Source organism: Erpetoichthys calabaricus, chromosome 2, assembly GCF_900747795.2.
Source record: "Erpetoichthys calabaricus chromosome 2, fErpCal1.3, whole genome shotgun sequence".
NCBI lineage: Eukaryota > Metazoa > Chordata > Cladistia > Polypteriformes > Polypteridae > Erpetoichthys > Erpetoichthys calabaricus.
The window spans coordinates 55,067,732-55,087,805 of NC_041395.2; the positions used below are offsets into that span (position 1 = coordinate 55,067,732).

Consider the following 20,074-nt stretch of genomic DNA (forward strand, 5'->3'; position numbering starts at 1 on the left):
TTTGCGAGTACATATACTGTATAAATGCTTATTTTGGAATCACTGTGCACTGGGGATATTTCAAAGGACTGGAAAACGGTAAATATTATCTATCCCCTTACAGAAAAAGGGTGACCAGGCAGATCCAAGCAACTATAGGCCAGTAAGCTTAACATGCATCACAGGAAAATTAATGGAAGGAATTATTAAGATTGAGCAACACCTGCCAAGGAGAGGAGTTTAACTGAAGAGTCAGGATGGATTCAGTAGAGAGAGGTCATGTTTTATCAACATGCTGGAATTCTATGAAGAAGCAACAAAAGTATATGATCAAAGTGGAGCATATGATACTATTTATCTTGACTTTCAGAAAACATTTGATAAGATGCCACGTGAGAGGTTGGGCATCAAACTAAAAGAAGTGGGTGTTCAGGGTGATGTTTTTAGATGGGTGCAGAATTGGCACAGACACAGGAAGCAGAGGGTTATGATGTGAGGAACCCTGTAAGAATTGTCTGATGTTAACAGTGATGTTCCACAGGGGTCAGTGCTAGGGCCGTTGTTATTTTGTATACATGTAGATGATTCAGATAAGAACATAAGTAAAAATCTGGTTAAGTTTGCAGATGATACCATATAAATAATGTAATAAATAAAACACATAATACAGATTTTGTGGCACAACCCAAATAATGTTTTGCAGAATCAAATCTGGGAAAAGTTTTCATTCATTTCGAGTCATGTTAAGTTGTGTGTCACTTTCATGAGATAACCCTACCAAATATTTAAAACTATTTGCTCAGTCAGATTTTGAACTCAATGCTTTGTTTCCTTTACTTTGACTTTGATGTAATAGTTTACATTTTGATGATCAATTCTTCTTTAGACCAAAAGCCTTATCCGAGAGTATTCTTAAGTTTGCCTTTTGAAATTTTTTCATTGCCTCGTCTAATTTTGTTTTTCACTTTATCAGTCAATAACAGTCTGTATCTATGGGAACATAACTAAAGAGGACTGGCGAAATTAACATTTTATTAAGGGAAACAAAGTGTTTCTTTAGAGAAAACCTCCTGTGCATGAATAAGTAACCACATAAACTCCCAAAACATTCTAGGGGCCAGTAAGGCAAGAGAAACTGTATTAAAAGTCATCTTCTATTTGTATCCTTCTCTAATGTGCATTAGAATGTAAGAAACTCTCAACAGTAAGCTCCAAACACAATCCATGAAACTCACCTCTAAAACAAGACACAAATACAACTACAATGGTTCGGTTAAAAGGGTAAAACAGAAAATAAAATAAAAAGGCTCAATATAAGCCTGCTATGTTTACTTTAAAATCACATTATTGAGTTCTGGATAAGTTCTGAAAAATTTCTTAACTTAAACCCACAACCAGAATAGGCTTTTTCCAATTTAATATAGATCATCGCTTTCCTGTTGAGTTAGGGATTTTTATTCTTCCAGTTGAATAAGCAATGTGGTTTGACAAGATATTATAACCGATTATTCATAGCACACTTTTATGCTGCCCGATATTTCTTCAAATATTGCTGCTAAGATGTTAAGAGTATTTTAAATCAAGGCTATTTGAGAGATAAGCTAATATTTTGCCCAAAATAGTTAAGTGTAGGACATTCCCAAACCAAGTTGTATCTTGACTTGGGCACATTTTAAACAACTTTTATATTAAATGTATGTTAACGATGAACAATTTTTAATTGAATTATAGCAAGGTTAGTGCATTCTAAATAAAAATATATTTTAAGAATCACTGAATTCCATTGCTTTTCTGAAATTTTAATTGAAAAATTCTTTTTCCATTGTTCCCTAACAAATGGGACTTGTCATCCCTTTCTGGAAAGGGAAGGGTGATAGGCTGGATTGAGGCAACTACAGGGGGATAACACTGCTAGGATCACCCTCAATAGGATCCATGATCATTTTCTCACCTACCAGCAACCAGAGCAGTCTGGTTTTCAGCCTAAGGAGTCTACCATCGACCGCATCCTGGCACTAGGGGTTCTCATCAAGTGCAAACGTGACTATCGGGAGCGTTTCTCTGCAGCCTTTGTTGATTTTCATATGACATTAGACTCAGTTGATAAAGCTGCCCCGTGAGACATACTGAGACTTCACGGGATCCCTCCAAGTTGTTGGTTGTTCTATCCACTAGTACTGTGAGTGCTGTGCTGAGTGGAGGCAGAACCTCTGGGTTTGTCCCAGTTGATTCTGGGATTCATCAGGGGTGTGTTCTTACTCCTACTCTGTTCAGTGTTTGCATGGATTGGGTATCGGGTAGGGTCGTGGGGTCCAATAGCCGTGGAGCAACTGTGAAGAAGAAAGATTCACTGATTTTGACTTTGCCGACAATGCTGTGATCTTCATGGGCTCTTGAGAGGCTGAGTGAGGAGTCTTGAGTATTTGGGCTTGCAAATGTCCTGAATAAAAACCATGATCTAGGTCTTTAATGACCGCTTGGGTATCAGCAGGGTGTCTGTCTGGTGAGAGAGTGTCAACCGTGTCAAGAGTTTTACTTACCTCGGCAGCAACATTCAATCAGTAGACGGATTGGGAGAACATGTGAGGTCACTGGAAAGTGGTGTGTGGCACTTCCAATATCTATGCAAAAGGACAAAGGTCCAAGTCTTTAGAGTCCTGGTGCTTCCTGTTTTGCTATATGGTTGCAAGACATGAACGCTGTCCGGTGACCTGAGACGAAGACTGGTCTCCTTCGGTACTGTCTCTCTTCAGAGAATTCTTGTGTACTATTGGTATAAATCTGCAGCTAAGGTGCCATGTTGAGAAAGAATTCCTTCTTGTCCCACTATTTAAAAGTAGTTTGATAAATATCAATCTAATGGTAGTGTGAAACACATGTTTTTAAACCACTGAGAACTGCAAGAACCCCGTAAAATGTCTAAAGGGTAACATTTAAAACAGGACTATTCACCAAATTATTTAGCAAGACTTATCCTATCACCAGTATGAAGTACACATAATGTTTATATATTTTTTAGGAATAATGTAGCTTCTTCTCTGGTTAATTGAACCATCAAATGGAAACCAGAATATTTTAAGTTATTTGCAAACTCATTTAGAAAAAGTTATTGTTAATAAGGGAACTAATCTGAAAAGCATTCTTTTTCTTTTTAATGTTGTTTAAGAAAATGTAAATAAGCTATATTGATTAACTAGCAAAATACCCGCGCTTCGCAGCGGAGAAGTAGTGTGTTAAAGAGGTTATGTAAACATATATATACATAAACATATATACTTATATATACATATCTACATATACACATATCTACATATATATATACATATACACATCCACATATATATATATATATACATATATCAACATATATATATATATACACATACATATACACACATACATACATACAAACATGTGTGTATATATATATATATATATATATATATATATATATATATATATACACACATACAGACACATATATATACATATTTACATATCTACATATATATACACATATATACATATCTACATACATACACATCTCTATCTATCTATCTATCTATCTATATATCTCTATCTATCTATCTATCTATATATATATATATATATCTCTATCTATCTATCTATCTATATATCTCTATCTATCTATCTATCTATATATATATATATATATATCTCTATATATATATATATACACATATATATATATATATATATATATATATATATATATATACAGTAATCCCTCACCTATCGCGGGGGTTACGTTCCAGAGCCCCCCGCGATAGGTGAAAATCCGTGAAGTAGCGACCTATATTTATTTTATTATTTATACATATTTTAAGGCTTTATAAACCCTTCCCACACTCTTATAAACCTTTCTCACTCTCTTTTTAACCTTTCCCACGCTCTTATAAACACTTCCTATGCTCTTAAACACTTTCTACATTCTTAAACACCTCAGACCAACACTGCACACTGCACGCAGCGATCAGACGTCAATGTGTCTGCACTCGCTTTGTGAAGGGGGGCAGCTGAACTCTGAGCAGAGCAGAAATGGACTTTGTGCTGCTTCTGCCAAAATGCCTGCTTGTCGCTCTGCGCGTTCAGAAGGAGGAGGAGGAGTGGGGGTGTGGTGAGGACTGAACGCACGTTCGCTCAACCACCCCTCCCCGGAGGCGCAGTACACTCCTGCCACTTCGCATTGTCAAGGGGGTGGGGAGCTGAATGAACGCTAAGGAGAAGTGGACTTTGTGCTGGCTTTGTGCTGCTTGTGGCTCTGCGTGTCAATAATTTAAAAGCCTGTACATCACCAATTTTCCTGTCTCACTGTCTTGTCTTGCGTGAAGTTAAAATGTTTTATAATAGTGAGATGTTACTCATATCCTTAGCCCGACATCCACATATCATATGTGTTAACAAAGTGTGTTTTATAAGTTTACATGTGTTTAAAGCATGTGGGATGGGTATTTTAAGGCTTAAACTATAAAAATGTTTATTTATATGGTCTTTCTATATCACGGATTTTCTCCTGTTGCTGATGGGTCTGGAACATAACTTCTGCGATAGGCGGGCAATCACTTGTATTTAAAAACCCGCGAAGTCGTGAATCCGCGAAAAGTGAACCGCGAAGTAGCGAGGGATTACTGTATATATATATCTCTGTCTCTCTATCTATCTCTATCTATATATATATCTGTATCTATCTATTGTCAGTTCAGCACTACGGTTGGAATATGACCAAGCCGTGCAAGCTTACTGTTAAGAATGCAACGTATAGTTGTACAGGAGAAAAGCAATCTTGCCTCAAATCAATGGCAACCTTTTGTAGGTCTATGAACTTAATTTAAACTTTAGGTTTACACAGTGCTCTGTTTCCATAGTACCTGCACTCATGAATATATCTGTATGTGTCAGTCGCTGAAATCCCCGCGCTTGGCACTGGCGAAGTACTGCTTTTAAATTTTTATTAAGAAGAAAAGAAAACCTTTTTAAATTGAGGTAAAATATACCACTAACAATTTGTTAAGGATCTGTTTTTTTGTGTAGCTGACTTCACACAGCCTCTCCGCTGTTTTATAAACGAACGTCATATAAGGTCTTCCTTTTTCGTTGCTTCACCAACGGAAGCAGCCTTTTTATTTAATCCTGTTTTTACGATTGTTCTGTTTGTATACCAGTTTGTCAGTTCAGCACTCCGGTTGTAATATGACCAAGCTGTGCAAGCACACTCTTGAGAATGCAATGTATAGTTGTACAGGAGAAAAGCAATCTTGCCTCAAATCAATGGCAACCTTTTGTAGGTCTATGAACTTAATTTAAACTTTAGGTTTACACGGTGCTTTCTTTCCGAAGTACCTGCAATCATGAATATGTCTGTATGCGTCAGTTGCTCAAATCCCCGCGGTTCGCACCGGCGAAGTTGTGCTTTTAAATTTTTATTAAGAAGAAAAGAAAACCTTTTAAAATTGAGGTAAAATATACCAATAACAGTTTGTTAAGGATCTGTTTTTTTGTGAAGCTGCCTTCACTCGAGCGATCACTTCGAGCTTTAAGCCTGAGAAATCACCCCGTAAATGCACACGTTTAATTGCACATCTGTTATCTGTTAATATGTATGCTTACACAGTATTAAAAGACACTCAACAATTACACAGTATTAAAAGACACTCAACAATTAACGTCATTTACCTTCGTTCCCGCGTTTGACTCGTGCTGTAAATCTCTTCCTTGTTTTCACTTCACGTGATTACGTAGGAGGCGTAATACGTGATGACGCGATACGTGACTCCGCCTCCTCCATCTATACTAATTAATAAAAGGCAAAGCCCTCACTGACTGACTGACTGACTGACTGACTGACTGACTGACTCACTCACTCATCACTAATTCTCCAACTTCCCGTGTAGGTGGAAGGCTGAAATTTGGCAGGCTCATTCCTTACAGCTTACTTACAAAAGTTAGTCAGGTTTCATTTCGAAATTCTACGCGTAATGGTCATAACTGGAACCTGTTTTTTGTCCATATACTCTAATAGAGGAGGCGGAGTCACGTATCGCGTCATCACGCCTCCTACGTAATCACGCGAACTAAAAACAAGGAAGAGATTTACAGCACGAGTCAAACGCGGGAACGAAGGTAAATGACGTTAATTTTTGAGTGTCTTTTAATACTGTGTAAGCATACATATTAACACATGTGCAATTAAACGTGTGCATTTACGGGGTGATTTCTCAGGCTTAAAAGCTCGCCTTTTATCAAACGCGGGAACAAAGGTAAATGACGTTGTTGAGTGTCTTTTAATACTGTGTAAGCATACATATTAACACATGTGCAATTATACGTGTGCATTTACGGGGTGATTTCTCAGGCTTAAAAGCTCGCCTTTTATTAAAAAGGTAAATGCAAACTGTTTTCATTCTGAAGGGCACAAACCACGTTAGATTTCAGACGTTAAACGCGCAAAAATGTCGGTACACCAGATAAATAAGCGCAACATATTATCAGTTGTATTGTATGCTTACAATACATATAGAAATGTGTTAATCGTTAACTAATATTATGGGATGGTGTTTTTCGACTCGCGCCTTGATTTAAACTATTGCATTTCTTGGTGGGTTTGCGTAGCTTATTGTCAATATCTTTACACCTCTTTTTAAGACTTAATTTAAAAAGGTTTTCTTTTCTTAATTAAAATTTAAAAGCAATACTTCACCACTGCGAAGCCCCTCTAGCGCTGACGTCCGAGGTTCAATTACCGTAAGCGAGTGCAGTGAGTGTGTACGCCTGATGAGCCAAGAATAAGGGGGAAAGACATGTCGCGTACTCTTTGCATTATTTGACAGTAAACTATTTTCAACCATTCTATGATCTGCTTCTCACAACTGAAGGCACCGTGGCTGATGTTACCTCACTTGCTGGCCAACCATGAGCGTTACCTGGTAGGTAACCAGCCACTCACTTCACTCCCTTACGGGAATCGAACCTCGGACGTCAGCGCTACAGGCGAAGCCCCTAAAATTGCGCCACGGCGTGTGGTTCGTTTATTTGACAACATGTGGATCGGGGTAATTACATTCACGGCATTCGTAGTCTGATTCACAATCTGATTGTATGGGTGGTTACCTACCAGGTAACGCTTATAGTTGGCCAGCAAGTCAGCTCGAAGTAATCACTCGAGTGAGGGCAGCTTCACAAAAAAACAGATCCTTAACAAACTGTTATTAGTATATTTTCCCTCAATTTAAAAAGGTTTTCTTTTCTTCTTAATAAAAATTTAAAAGCGGTACTTCGCCGGTGCGAAGCGCGTGGATTTGACCGACTGACACATACAGACATATTCATGAGTGCAGGTACTTCGGAAAGAAAGCACCATGTAAACCTAAAGTTTAAATTAAGTTCATAGACCTACAAAAGGTTGCCATTGATTTGAGGCAAGATTGCTTTTCTCCTGTACAACTATACGTTGCATTCTCAAGAGTGTGCTTGCACGGTTTCGGATATAGATATATATATATATATATATATATATATATAGATATATATATATATATATATATATATATATATATATATATATATATATATATGTATGTATGTCTATATATAAATATGTAAGCTTATAAGTACTGCCTTACTTCTCTTTAAGAAAGGAAGATGTAATGATACTTGATTTAAACGATTCCATGTCTTGCTGGGTTTGCTTAGCTTATTGTCAATATCTTTACACCTTTTTTTAAGACTTATTGACTGAAACGGGCTTTCACGAAAAAAGTTAGGGCTTTGCTACAGGATACACCCTCCACAAGTTAAGCAAGTAAAAATAAAATATATATTTCTGTTTTATTTAAACCTTTTAAGTTCGTATGGATAGCCCCATTTGGCTGTTTTACTTTTTTTTTTTCTTTCTTCAGTAATATTTAATCTCCTTAAAGAAAAAGAACATATGCATTTTACTTTTTTTGTATCTCTTTAGTAATATTTTAGTGTAAAAGGATAACCAGTATTTAAACCTTTTATGTTACTTTATAAATTTATTTTACACAATGTTGAAAAATTAATAAGAAAGCTACATATTTTGGCAGCTGCTGCTTTAATTTTCAATGAAATGAAAAAAGCTCTCCAAGAGAAAACGTCAATGAAGAAGAAACAGTTTGCACTATCTAAAAAGGAGAAACCCTCATTTATAAAGGTTTGCTGCAGATGACTTAACTGAAAATAAATTAATAGTTCCTATGTGTATAATACATATTTATCTATTTTACTTATGCCTTTATTCCAGCAACTTGCAACATCTGAGGTACAATTTGTTACATTACTTTTGTTTTTTGCAGCACAGGCAGGTGAAGTGACTTTCTCAGGGTCACAAAGTGGTGTAAGTACCAGGATTTGAACTGACAAGCTCCGGGTTTGATGAAATATTACTGAAGAAAGAAAAAAAATGAAAACGGGCAAATAGGGCTATGCATTCAGATGTCCATCCATCCATTATCCAACCCGCTATATCCTAAATACAGGAGCCAATAAGTAGATATGTATATATACAGTATATATATATATATATATATATATATATATATATATATATGAATGTATGTATGTATGTATATATGTATGTCTATATGTATATGTATATATATATATATATATATATATATATATATATATGTATATATGTATGTCTATATGTATATATATATATATATATATATATATATATATATATATATATATGTATATATGTATGTCTATATGTATATATATATATATATATATATATATATATATATATATATATATGTGTATATATATATATATATATATATATATATATATATATATATATATATATATATATATATATATGTAGATATGTAAATTTGTATATGCATATATATGTATATATGGTTATGTATATATATATGGTTACATAACCTCTTTAACACACTACTTCTCCACTGCGAAGCGCGGGTATTTTGCTAGTTAGAGTATATGGACAAAAAACAGGTTCCAGTTATGACCATTACGCGTAGAATTTCGAAATGAAACCTGCCTAACTTTTGTAAGTAAGCTGTAAGGAATGAGCCTGCCAAATTTCAGCCTTCTACCTACACAGGAAGTTGGACAATTATTGATGAGTGAGTCAGTCAGTCAGTCAGTCAGTGAGGGCTTTGCCTTTTATTAGTATAGATTCTTTTTTTTAACTCTTTCATTCCTTAGCTGGTGCCATGAGTCAAATGACAAAATTAAGTCTTTCATACCATGCTTCCGAAATCATTACATCCTCATGCCACACCCAAAAGGCATGGGAAAGGCACTATATAAATAAAATGTATTATTATTAGATATAGGTGAAAGACAACAGGAGTTAGGTTGCTTTAAACAAAATTTCTAGTTTGTATATAGAAGGAACCGCCCTGCGTGGAGTTTGCATGTTCTCCCCGTGTCTGCGTGGGTTTCCTCTGGGTCCTCCAGTTTCCTCCCACAGTCCAAAGACATGCAGGTTAGATGCATTGGCGATTCTAAATTGTCCCTAGTGTGTGCTTGGGGTGTGTGTGTGTGTGTGCGCCCTGTGGTGGCCTGGCGCCCTGCCCGGGGTTTGTTTCCTGCCTTGCGCCCTGTGTTGACTGGGCTTGGCTCCAGCAGACCCCCGTGACCCTGTAATTAGGATATAGCGGGTTGGATAATGGATGGATGGATATAGAAGGAAAAAGAAAGACTAAAATTGGAGCTTAACATAAGAAAGGATGCAAATTCATTATAAATATAGAGATTTCTAAATGGCACAATCCTTCACACCCTCCAGAATTTGCTTTTAGTGCAAGAACTCACTCCAAACCCATTCTCATGGGGTCCTTAAGAGGCAGCTGATTTCAGCTCTCTGCCTGCTGTCTCAGAAATTAATAAAAACTTTACTTTAACCTTTCCTTAAATTTATGATGTTTACTCCTGCCACTGGATTGTTTTGGGGTTGATGTTATTGCTTCATTTTTATTCATTCATTTTTCAAGCAAGTTCTCATTATTTTAAACCAGAAGGCATTTAACCACAAGTGGAAAATCACAAAAAAGACAACAGCTAATCATGTTAGCTGTTGTCATTTTTACTTGTACAAGTTTTCTTCATGAAGAGGCCGTGATGAATGAAACTGTTCAAATTTCAAAAAACAAAATGTAGGTAATGAGTTGTCCTATCCTACTCACTTAAGTTTATGCTTTGACCTTTCCAAATGATAACTGGTCCAAAATTAAATATGATATTCCTTCAGATTAATAAATTGGTCTACCAATAGTAAGACTAAACACCTCTTCACATAACTATCAAAATGTTTACTGTATGTAGAACATACAGAATTCAGAAAGAAGCAGATATATGACGAACAATATTTAATGCTTAAACGTTTATAAAGTTTATGAAAAGGAAACATATCACATATATTTAAACAAACTAGTATCTGAGGCATTAAAGAAATCCTTATGAAAAAGACTTGTTAGTCAGTAGTTGTTTTACCTGTTGTGTTAGAAAACACACTGTTCTGAGTTCAGGGGAAAATGCGGTTAAAAAGAGCTTTTAAAACCACACCTCGAATACTGTATGTGGTTTTCATCACTATATTACAAAAAGGATATACAGTAGCAACACCATAGAAAGTCCAACGAGGAAGTACTAATTTTAGGATGGTAGAGCAAACATTGCGAAGAAAGGTTTAAGTAATCAGAGGGAGATGATGACAGAAGTGAATAAAATTATTCTTTTCAGAACTTTTCCTTATGTCCTAAATGTGTCTTGAACACAAGTTATAATTGTTTAAGGCAGCATACCCAAATTAACAACATTCAGTCATGTCTTCAAAAAACACCCCACAATCACCCAGAAACTATTAAGGGGTCTTCATACATTAAAATCATGTTAAGGTAAATCCTGACTTTCACCAGTTTACCTAGTAACTACCATTCATGACAAACCCTCAGAGACACAGTACAGTTAACAAGTGAACTTTGTGGTCATTGAAGAACAGTTAGGCAAAGCTAAATCCAAAGAAAGAATTAATGGTGTAATTCATCCTTCCATTCATGTCCTGAAGTCATTATTTCCAGTACTCAGTTACTGTGTGCTACTTCCACAACAGTGGGTTCAAAGCAGAAATCAAGCCTAAATGATACAGTAATGCACTGCCATGAACGTGCGCATAGAGGACAGCTGAAGGGCCCTAGTGACTGCAATTCTACTGCAACTCCAGGGGTTAGCTCTGTGTCCTAAAGCTTCCATCTCTTCCTCCCTCTGCAGACCAGTTGATTGACGGCTAGAATGACTTTGATGTCACTTCTGGTGTCCTTCCTCCTGGACCTGCCTCTTCCTGTCAGAAAGACCCAAAACTGGAAGTTCCACCATCTTGGGACAGTTCTGTTTTGAACTTGAATCTGTAGTGATAACTCTGCAATAATTGTATATTTTGTTGAAATTCTCTGCATCCTGTTATATGGGGTGACCGTCTTGACATCCCAACTCTTTATCTTTGCCCTCAGTTTCTGTTACAGTGGTGTAGTGAGCAGGACTTGTTGTTTGGATGATGGAGCAACAGAATGTGGTGGCCCTACATAACGCCATGGCAACTGAACTTCAGGCACTAAAGGTCCAGCTCACTGAGAGCAAGGTATGTAGTCAAATGCATGCTGACCTTGAGCAGGAACAACTGATTAGTCCAGACTTACCTTCTAGTGTTTGAGTGTACCTGTCATCACTGGGAGAGTACAGAGTGGGTGCACATAGTGGTGCCAATTTTGAAGGGACTGGTTCAATAAGCCTATTATGAACTTGATGAACAGATCAAAGCTGATGTGCCACTGAGGTACAGAGTTAGTCCAGACCAGCAGGCAAGGGCTTGTCGGGAGAGGATTTTTGACCCAGAGCAGCCGACCCGCTCCCAAATATTTGAACTTCGGGGCAGAGTCAGGCGTTGGCTACAGACAGTAATAAATGACCCTAAAAAAATTCAAGATCATAACATGCAACTTCCTGGTGAATGTCCTGCCAGTCTGGCAGTTGGACTATAACAGCATTTATGACCTCATTGCAGCCCTCAAACGGCACCAGACGGCCTCACAAGTTTGGTGCTCGGAATGGCCTGTTGATTGCCACAAGTCCCTGATGGGATGTGTCGCCATTCCTAAGCCTACCTGCCACAAGATGGAATCATCAGAAGGACAAAAGGAGGAGCACGCACCACCTGCCCACTGTTGCTAGTGTGGGAAGGTGAGCCATCCCACGGAGACTTGTCTCCACTTCAGTAAGCCAATCAACTGCAGCTGGGAGCGAGATGAGAGGTATTGTTTCACTGCCAATCCTCTATCACTTCCTTGCACCAAGGTGGTAGTTATCAAAAGACAAAGGGTCACAGCTCTTATAAACTCCGAAAGCAACATTTCCATTCTTGCACAACATTACATGCTACCATGACATTGGGAATCCAGATTGACCAGTCTAACTTGTATCCATGGGAAACTCAATGGTACAGGTCTGCCTCATATACTGTATAATCACCTAACAAGGGGAAAATAGAAACATCAGGCTAGCTGTATTATGTAGTCCACCTTATCCTGTGATACCTGGGCAGGACTAGTCACACAGTAAATGCAGAGAAGTATGAACCACCCATCTAAAACACTGGGCCTTAAAATAGATTGTAAGAACCAATCTCAAGCTGTCTCCACACTGTGCTGTCAGCCGGCTGATAAACAGGGTTACATGGCTACCTAGAGTGACAAGGGGAGTGTAAGACCAGCTCGCACATACGTCTCTATGGAGACGGACACCGAGTTGTCACAAGTTGTCACTCTATCCACTAAGGTTGATCCAGAGTCACTCTCAGATTTATATTTTCAATTTCGGCAAACATTGGCCTCAAAAGATAACAGTGGAATGATTATTCCTTAAAATTTGCCAAGAATGCGGTTGTTCTGATAGATGGACAATAAATGTCTTATTCAATGCCACCAGTTCCGCACTTTGTGCTTAATAATGATTTATTGTATCGTGGTCCTTGGCACCCACTTTTTGGCCGGGGATTAATGAGGTCTGCCGCTTTTGTGTTTCTTGTCCGGAATGTCAGCTGCGTCAGATTCCTTTGAAGAATCTTGCTTCTCTTGTCCCACCTGTTGATGTCCCATTTGAGTACATAGGAGTAGATATTGTAGGCCTCCTTGAACTCTCAACTCCTGGCCATAAACATATATTAGAAACTGTTGATTATGCTACACAATACCCAAAGGCTATCCATCTGAGAGTAGCTAATTCCAAAAACATTGCACGGGAACTGGTAGGTGTCTTTGGACATGTCAGCATCCCTAAAGAAGTCCTAATGGATCAACAGATGCCTTTCATCTCAAAGACATTCAGGGAGGTTGTCAAATTATTCAAAATTAGGCACTTCAGTGTATCATCCTTAAACTGACGGTTTAGCAGAGCGGTTTAATCAGATGCTCAAACACATGCTGTGCAAGGTGGCCAGCGAGGATGGAAGGAACTAGGATCAGCTCCTCCCCCTAATGTTATTTGCATACTGGGAGGTCCCACAAGCTTCCCCGGGTTTCTCTCCATTTGAATTATTGATTATAGGACATTCAAAAAGAAAACTGGAAGGAAGAGGTAGTCCCATCTACTAATATTTTGGAATATATTGCACAGTTACGTGATACGTTTGAAAAAAATAAAACCTATTCTAAAAGAAAACATGGAGCATGAGCAAACAACACAAACTTGCAATTACAATCATGGCTTGAACTTTCATGACTTCCACCCCGGGGATCGAGTCATGGTCCTCATTCCCACTTCACATTCCAAATTACTGGTACATTGGCAAGGCCCTTACTAAATTAAGGTGAGGAATGGGCTGGTTAATTATTTAGTGAAACAACCAAATTGTCGACCAGTGGAAAGAGTATACCATATGAACTTGCAGAAACTGTGGAAGGACAGGGACTCCAATCCCTACTCTGACCAGCCTAATTCCTTTTTTGCGCATAAAATGACCCTTAATTTCAGCACAGATTTGACATTCAAACAACAACAAGTGCTTGAAGCAGTTATCTTGTCTGTCCCAGAAGTGGTAAATGAACAACCAGAAGTATTTATCTGATTGAGCACATCACAGAGCCAGGGGTTTTCATCAGAGAACATCCGTATCGCCTCCTGGAGGAAAACTGAGCAGAAGTGGAGCTTGAGATCAGGAGAATCCTAGATCTTGCTATAACTGAGGAAAGTGTTAGTCCCCAGTCTAGTCCCATTGTCCTCGTCCCAAAGCCAGAAGGTAGCTGGTACTTTCACAATGACTTCTGCCAACTTAATCAAGTCTCCCAATTTGATGCTTACCCAATGCTGCAAGTGGATGAGCTCCTCAAGCAACTTGGGAAAGCTCAATATCTGACTTCCCTTGACATGACAAAAGGGTATTGGCAAATTCCTTTGATATAATCCACAAAGATGAAGACAGCATTTATCTTTCCAGCAGCAATTAGCTGCATCATGTCCTGCCATTTGGACTGCATGGGGCACCAGCAACTTTCTCCATCATCGCAACTCAAAGAATCTGGGCCTGTGGGCCTTGGAGGTCCTGTCACATGTAGGGGACAGGTGAAGGGCCCTAGTGTCTGCAATTCCACCGGTGCTCCAGAGTTTGGCACTGTGCCCTGTGTCACCCTAACCCCACCCGTCTCTCTCCCTCTCCCTTTTTTCCTCCCTCGGCAGACAAGCTGATTGACCGCTAGAACACTTCTGACATCACTTCCGGTATCTGTCCAGCTCGACCCGCCTCTTCCTGTCAAAAGGGCCCAAAACCGGAAGCTCCACCATCTTGGGACAGTTCTGTTTTGAACTCGTGTCTGTAGAGATTGAATTCTGATGCATCCAATTCTACAGGGTGGTCTTTTTGGCGCCACAGCTCTTTATCTTTCTGTTACAGTATATACCCACAATCCACACATATTGGATCAGTTTAAAGAAACCAATAATCCTATGAATCTGGAAGTATACTAGAACAACTGGAGAAGAGTCATATGAACAAAGAAGAAATGAGGACTCTACACAAAGGGTACCCCACTCCTGCCAGTCAAATCAGGATCATGTGCTGTGAGGAGGAGAATAAGAAGTGAAAAAATGATACCCTGGTACAAATAGTTTTTGAAACTTGAAAGGTGTGTTTCAGCTGTCTGTTACATATCCAAGAAAAGCAAGAATATAACTTTTAACATCTTCTAGTCATCCATGACAACCAGGTATGGCGGTTTTCAATTCTATTACTGTATAAAGTAAAAGTAGGTATGAAGATACATGTATAGTACCAAAAACATTTTTAACAAATATTGGCAAGTATTTGTTTAGTAAAATATGCTCAGCTAGTGAATGTACTGTATGCGTATTATCATCAGACTTCATTGAATATCAAGTTATATTGAGAAAAGAAATCTTAGGCAACTAAGGCTAAGTTGAGGCGATAATTATCTTTGAGTTGTCCTGCATGGAACAAAGACTTCTTCAATGCTTGAATTGTTTAAGTTTGTAAAAAATGTTTTGTTTATAATTTTGACTTCAATTAAACTATGACATTATAGCAATTAAACAAAACACTGAAAGAAAAATAATATAAGAGAATTATTTAATGGCACTGTGCAACTTACCAATATCTGTCTCTTTGTGATTCTTGATAAACTCTGCCAGTTCAAAATTTCCAGCTATGATAGCAACCTAGAAGGCAAAGACCCAAGTGAAATGAATGTGATTATGTCAAGAAAAATAAGTTTCAAACAGCTTACCACATCTTACTTTCTAATATGAAAGGTTAAATTTTAGCTAAAAGTTAAACTAACATTAATGTATTAATAATAACAACTATGATAGTGCCAACGTTATTGTGGTAATCACAAAAACATCATTTATTACTTTACAATCATATTAAAATAAAACATACATATCTTGAATGTTCAGTTGATAGAGCCACCATTCAGTTAGTTGTGCCTATTCTGTAGCAAATGTAACTTGGAGAGCTGACTTTGATAAGTACTTTTTTGCACATGTATAACTTCTCTGTGATTCTCTCTGACCCTTTTTGACCTCTTCCTATTCTTTCAGAACTATGAAAATTATGTTTTTCCATTTATTTTTAGTGTTTCATTTGTTCTTCTTAGCTGGTGCATCACACTTACTATATAGGCTTTAGATTTCCAAGATGGTGGATTGAGACCTCTGTCTGTACTCATTATGATGGTGCATATGAAAAAAAAAATTACATTTACAGAGAAGGGTACGACACATAAAGGCAGACACTGTATTTTGTGTACTCTTCTTGTGAATCTTTGTTATCTATCCTCAGTTAAAGACAGTTTGCAAAAGGTTTACAAAATTGCTTCTATGAAAAGGAGAGAAATAACTTCTTGCATATTCTGCTTAACTAATTATTCAGAACATTAATGTATTCCAATGACATCGGTATTACTAGTTTGAAGCTTTTCTCTGATTATCTTCATACAAATATATTCATTTTTGGAAAACCTCCCAGTTGTTTTATTTAGACTCTATTTGACCCTAACTCCTTTCATTCTTAGTTATTTTCTTTATTTAGCACAGTTATAGGAGTTAAAGGAGTAGACTACTTTTACATTTCACTGCATGCGACACTGGTATATTATGTACTGCATTTGGCAAATAAAGTTCATAATTGAAATTGTACAGGCAGCTGTAACACACACACACAAACGGTTACAATTAAATTAAATAAAAATGAAGATTTCATTTCTTAAAAATAGGTGTTTTTTTTTATTTAAAACTTTGAAAAACATAACAACACAGCTAAACATAATGATAAAAATAAATCCCACATCGCCGAACTGAATTAATGTGACTTCTGGAAATGATTATATGAACATACTAAATATAATACTCACATGGCAAAACCATATGCTTACTATATTCCATGCCTGTACATAGAATTTGTAATTACTATCATAAAGATAAATGTTCATGTTCAATCATTCATTAAAGACAGTTTATTTTTTTTCTCCTAATATACTATAATTAACTTGGAAAAACTCCCAAGTGCTTCAGGGATTAAACATGACCTTTGAAGATGTTAATAGGGCAAGAAAATTATAAGAAAAACCATTAAAAACTGTTGCTCCAAGTCCCGAAGTAAAATATTGCCTCTCTGCTGCATTAGCTTTTATACGTCACTTAGCATTTCAAATCATGATTCATTCTCACAGCCTCACTCTGGAAAATGGGTCTATTTAAGTATACAGTATATCTCCTTTTTGATTCATCCATAGCCATCCCCTGATTTTAGAAATGTGCCTTTTCTATGAGTGAGCTTTGGGATTCCATCAGCAACAGGTACAAATAAAAACCATTCCTTGTTAGACTCCAATTTAGAGTCAGTTTGATATGTGAGAAACTGGAGTTTCCAATCAGAGTATTATGCAGATCCTCAGACAAATTGCACAGAAATATACAGAAATATACAATATAAAAAAAATTAAGATAATGCTCTCACATCTATTTCACTATATATACTCATATATATATATATATATATATATATATATATATATATATATATATATATATATATACTCATATATACTCATATATTATATATATATTTATATATACTTATATATATGTATATATGCACACTCATATACAAACTAACTGTATAGTTAGTAACTATACCTCCGAGGGCAAACTATCTTTTTTTTTTTTTTTTTTCCAACTTTTTTTATACACATATACATATATATTGAGGCAAGAACTCCACAAGACCTTAGAAAATGTCCTGTAGTATCTGGCACCGTGACATTACCAGTATATCCTTTAGGTCTTGTAAGTTACAGGGTGGGCCATCCATGTATTGGACTTGTTTCTCCAGCATGTCCGACAGATACTTGATTGGACTGAGATCATGAGAATTCCGAACTCTAATCATGTTCCTTAAACAATTCCTGAACAACTTCTGCAGTGTGGTAGTGTATGTGGCATTCTACTGTCAACTCTTCTTCTGGTAAATCATGCACATCAGAGCAGGAAACCTTCTTCCATTGCTCCATGATCCAGTTCTGATGCTTATGTGTCCATTGTAGGTGACTTTGGACACTCTAAACCGGTCTACAGCTACATAGCCCCATATGCAGAAAGATACAATCCACTGTGTGTTCTAACACCTTTCTCTCAGCATTATGTTTTTCAGCAATTTAACCACAGTAGCTGTTCTGTGAAACTGTAGCAGGCGGGCTGACGTTTGCTCCACACACACATCAATGAGCCTTGGGCAACCATGATCTTGTCGGCGATTCTCTAGTTTTCCTTCCTTAGACTTCTTTTGGTAGATACTAACCACTGCATACAAGGAACACTACACAAGACAACAGATATGGAATTTGTTTGACCCATTCATCTAGTCATCACAATTTGGCCCTTGTCAAAGTCAAATCCTTTTGTATGCCCATTTTTCTACATACTTTCAGCACTTGACCTTCAAGAACTGAATGTCCACTTGCTGCCTAGTACAGTATATCCCTCCCCTTGATAAGTGCCATTGCAACAAGATAATTAATGTTATTCACAACACCTGTCAGTGTATACATAAATACAGTATCTTCAGAAGGTATTTAAACATTTCTTTTTACACATTTTAAGTTTCAGCCTTATGCTATAATCATTTAAATTATTTTTCCCCACATCAAGCAACACTCGATATGTCAAAATGACAAAGCAAAAAAAAGATTTTAGAAATATTTGAAAATATATTAAAAATAAAAATCTTAAATATCACATTGACATTAGTATTCAGACCTTGTACTCAGTACTTTGTTGTGGCACCTTTGGCAGCAATTACAGCCTGGAGTCTTCTTGACTATGATTTGACAAACTTCACACATCTGGATTTCGGGATTTTCTGCCACACTTCTATACAAATCTTCTTAAGCTCTATCAGATTGTATATGATACCGTCAGTGGACATTGTCCTGCTAGAACATGAGCCTTCAGCCCAGTCTAAAATAGATAAGAAAGATGAATGGATATGTCTGCACTTTGCTTCATTCAACTTTCCCTCAACCTTGGTTAGTCTTTCAGTCCTTGCCACTGAAAAACAACCAAAAAAGCATGATGCCACCATAATGCTTCACCACTGGAATAGTATTGCGCATGTGCTAAACTGTGACTGGTTTTCTCCAGATGTGACACATAGAACAGTCTTAGTTTCATCAGACCAGGTAATCTTTTTTCACATTCCGAGAGTTCTTTAGGTGCCTTTTGGGAAACTCTGGATGGACTTTCAAGTACTATCTGGCCACTCTGCCATAATGCCCAGATAAGCATAGTACTGCAGTGGTGGTTATTCATCTGGAAGTATCTCCTATCTCCATACAAGTTTTCTGGAACTCAGTCACAGTGACAATCAGGTTCTTGGTCACATCTCTTACCAAGGCCCTTCTACAAGGCATACAGCTCTAGGAAGAGTCATGTTCATTCCATATGTATTCCATTTAATAATTACGGAGGTCACCTTGCTCTTGGGAATCTTCAATGCTGCAGATATTTTTTCCAGTTATCACCAGATTTGTGCCTTGATAACGGGGAATGAATTTAAATGATCTTAGCATAAGGCTGCAAAACAGCAATATATGAAGGAAGTTATGAGGTCTGAAAACCTTCTGATGGCACTGTATATACAGTATAATTGTCTTACACTGAATTAGAGACTTCTGAGATTTTTTTCTTATATATAATGTAGATAAACTCAGATGAAAAGAAATTCACCCAAGCCTCCAAATCTGCAAGTGTAGGATAATATCCTATTCCTGTAAAAAAAGCCCGCTTAAGCTGATGGGCACTGGCATCCAAGGGTTTTGTCTCCAGATGTCATAATCCATTGTATTCTAAAGGTGCATGTAGTAGTTGTGTTTGCCCGGAAAATTTTGTAAGATAATGGGCCTCTGTTATAGAGTCATCAGTTAATTGGATGTATCAGAAGTACTATGCAACTAAGTACTTTTCCATATACAATATTTGTAGTTTTTTTTTCCTTTTTTTAACCAAAGGAACA

At 37.1% G+C, this 20,074-nt stretch overlaps 1 protein-coding gene across 1 annotated transcript in view; it reads right to left on the reverse strand.

Annotated features, from left to right (window-relative positions):
* Positions 1–20,074, reverse strand: part of shank2b (SH3 and multiple ankyrin repeat domains 2b) — a 971,122-nt gene that overhangs the window by 580,009 nt on the left and 371,039 nt on the right. The window contains exon 12 of the mRNA XM_028793812.2: positions 15,654–15,720. Coding sequence (XP_028649645.1) covers positions 15,654–15,720 — 67 coding nt within the window. The remainder of the gene's footprint in view (positions 1–15,653; positions 15,721–20,074) is intronic.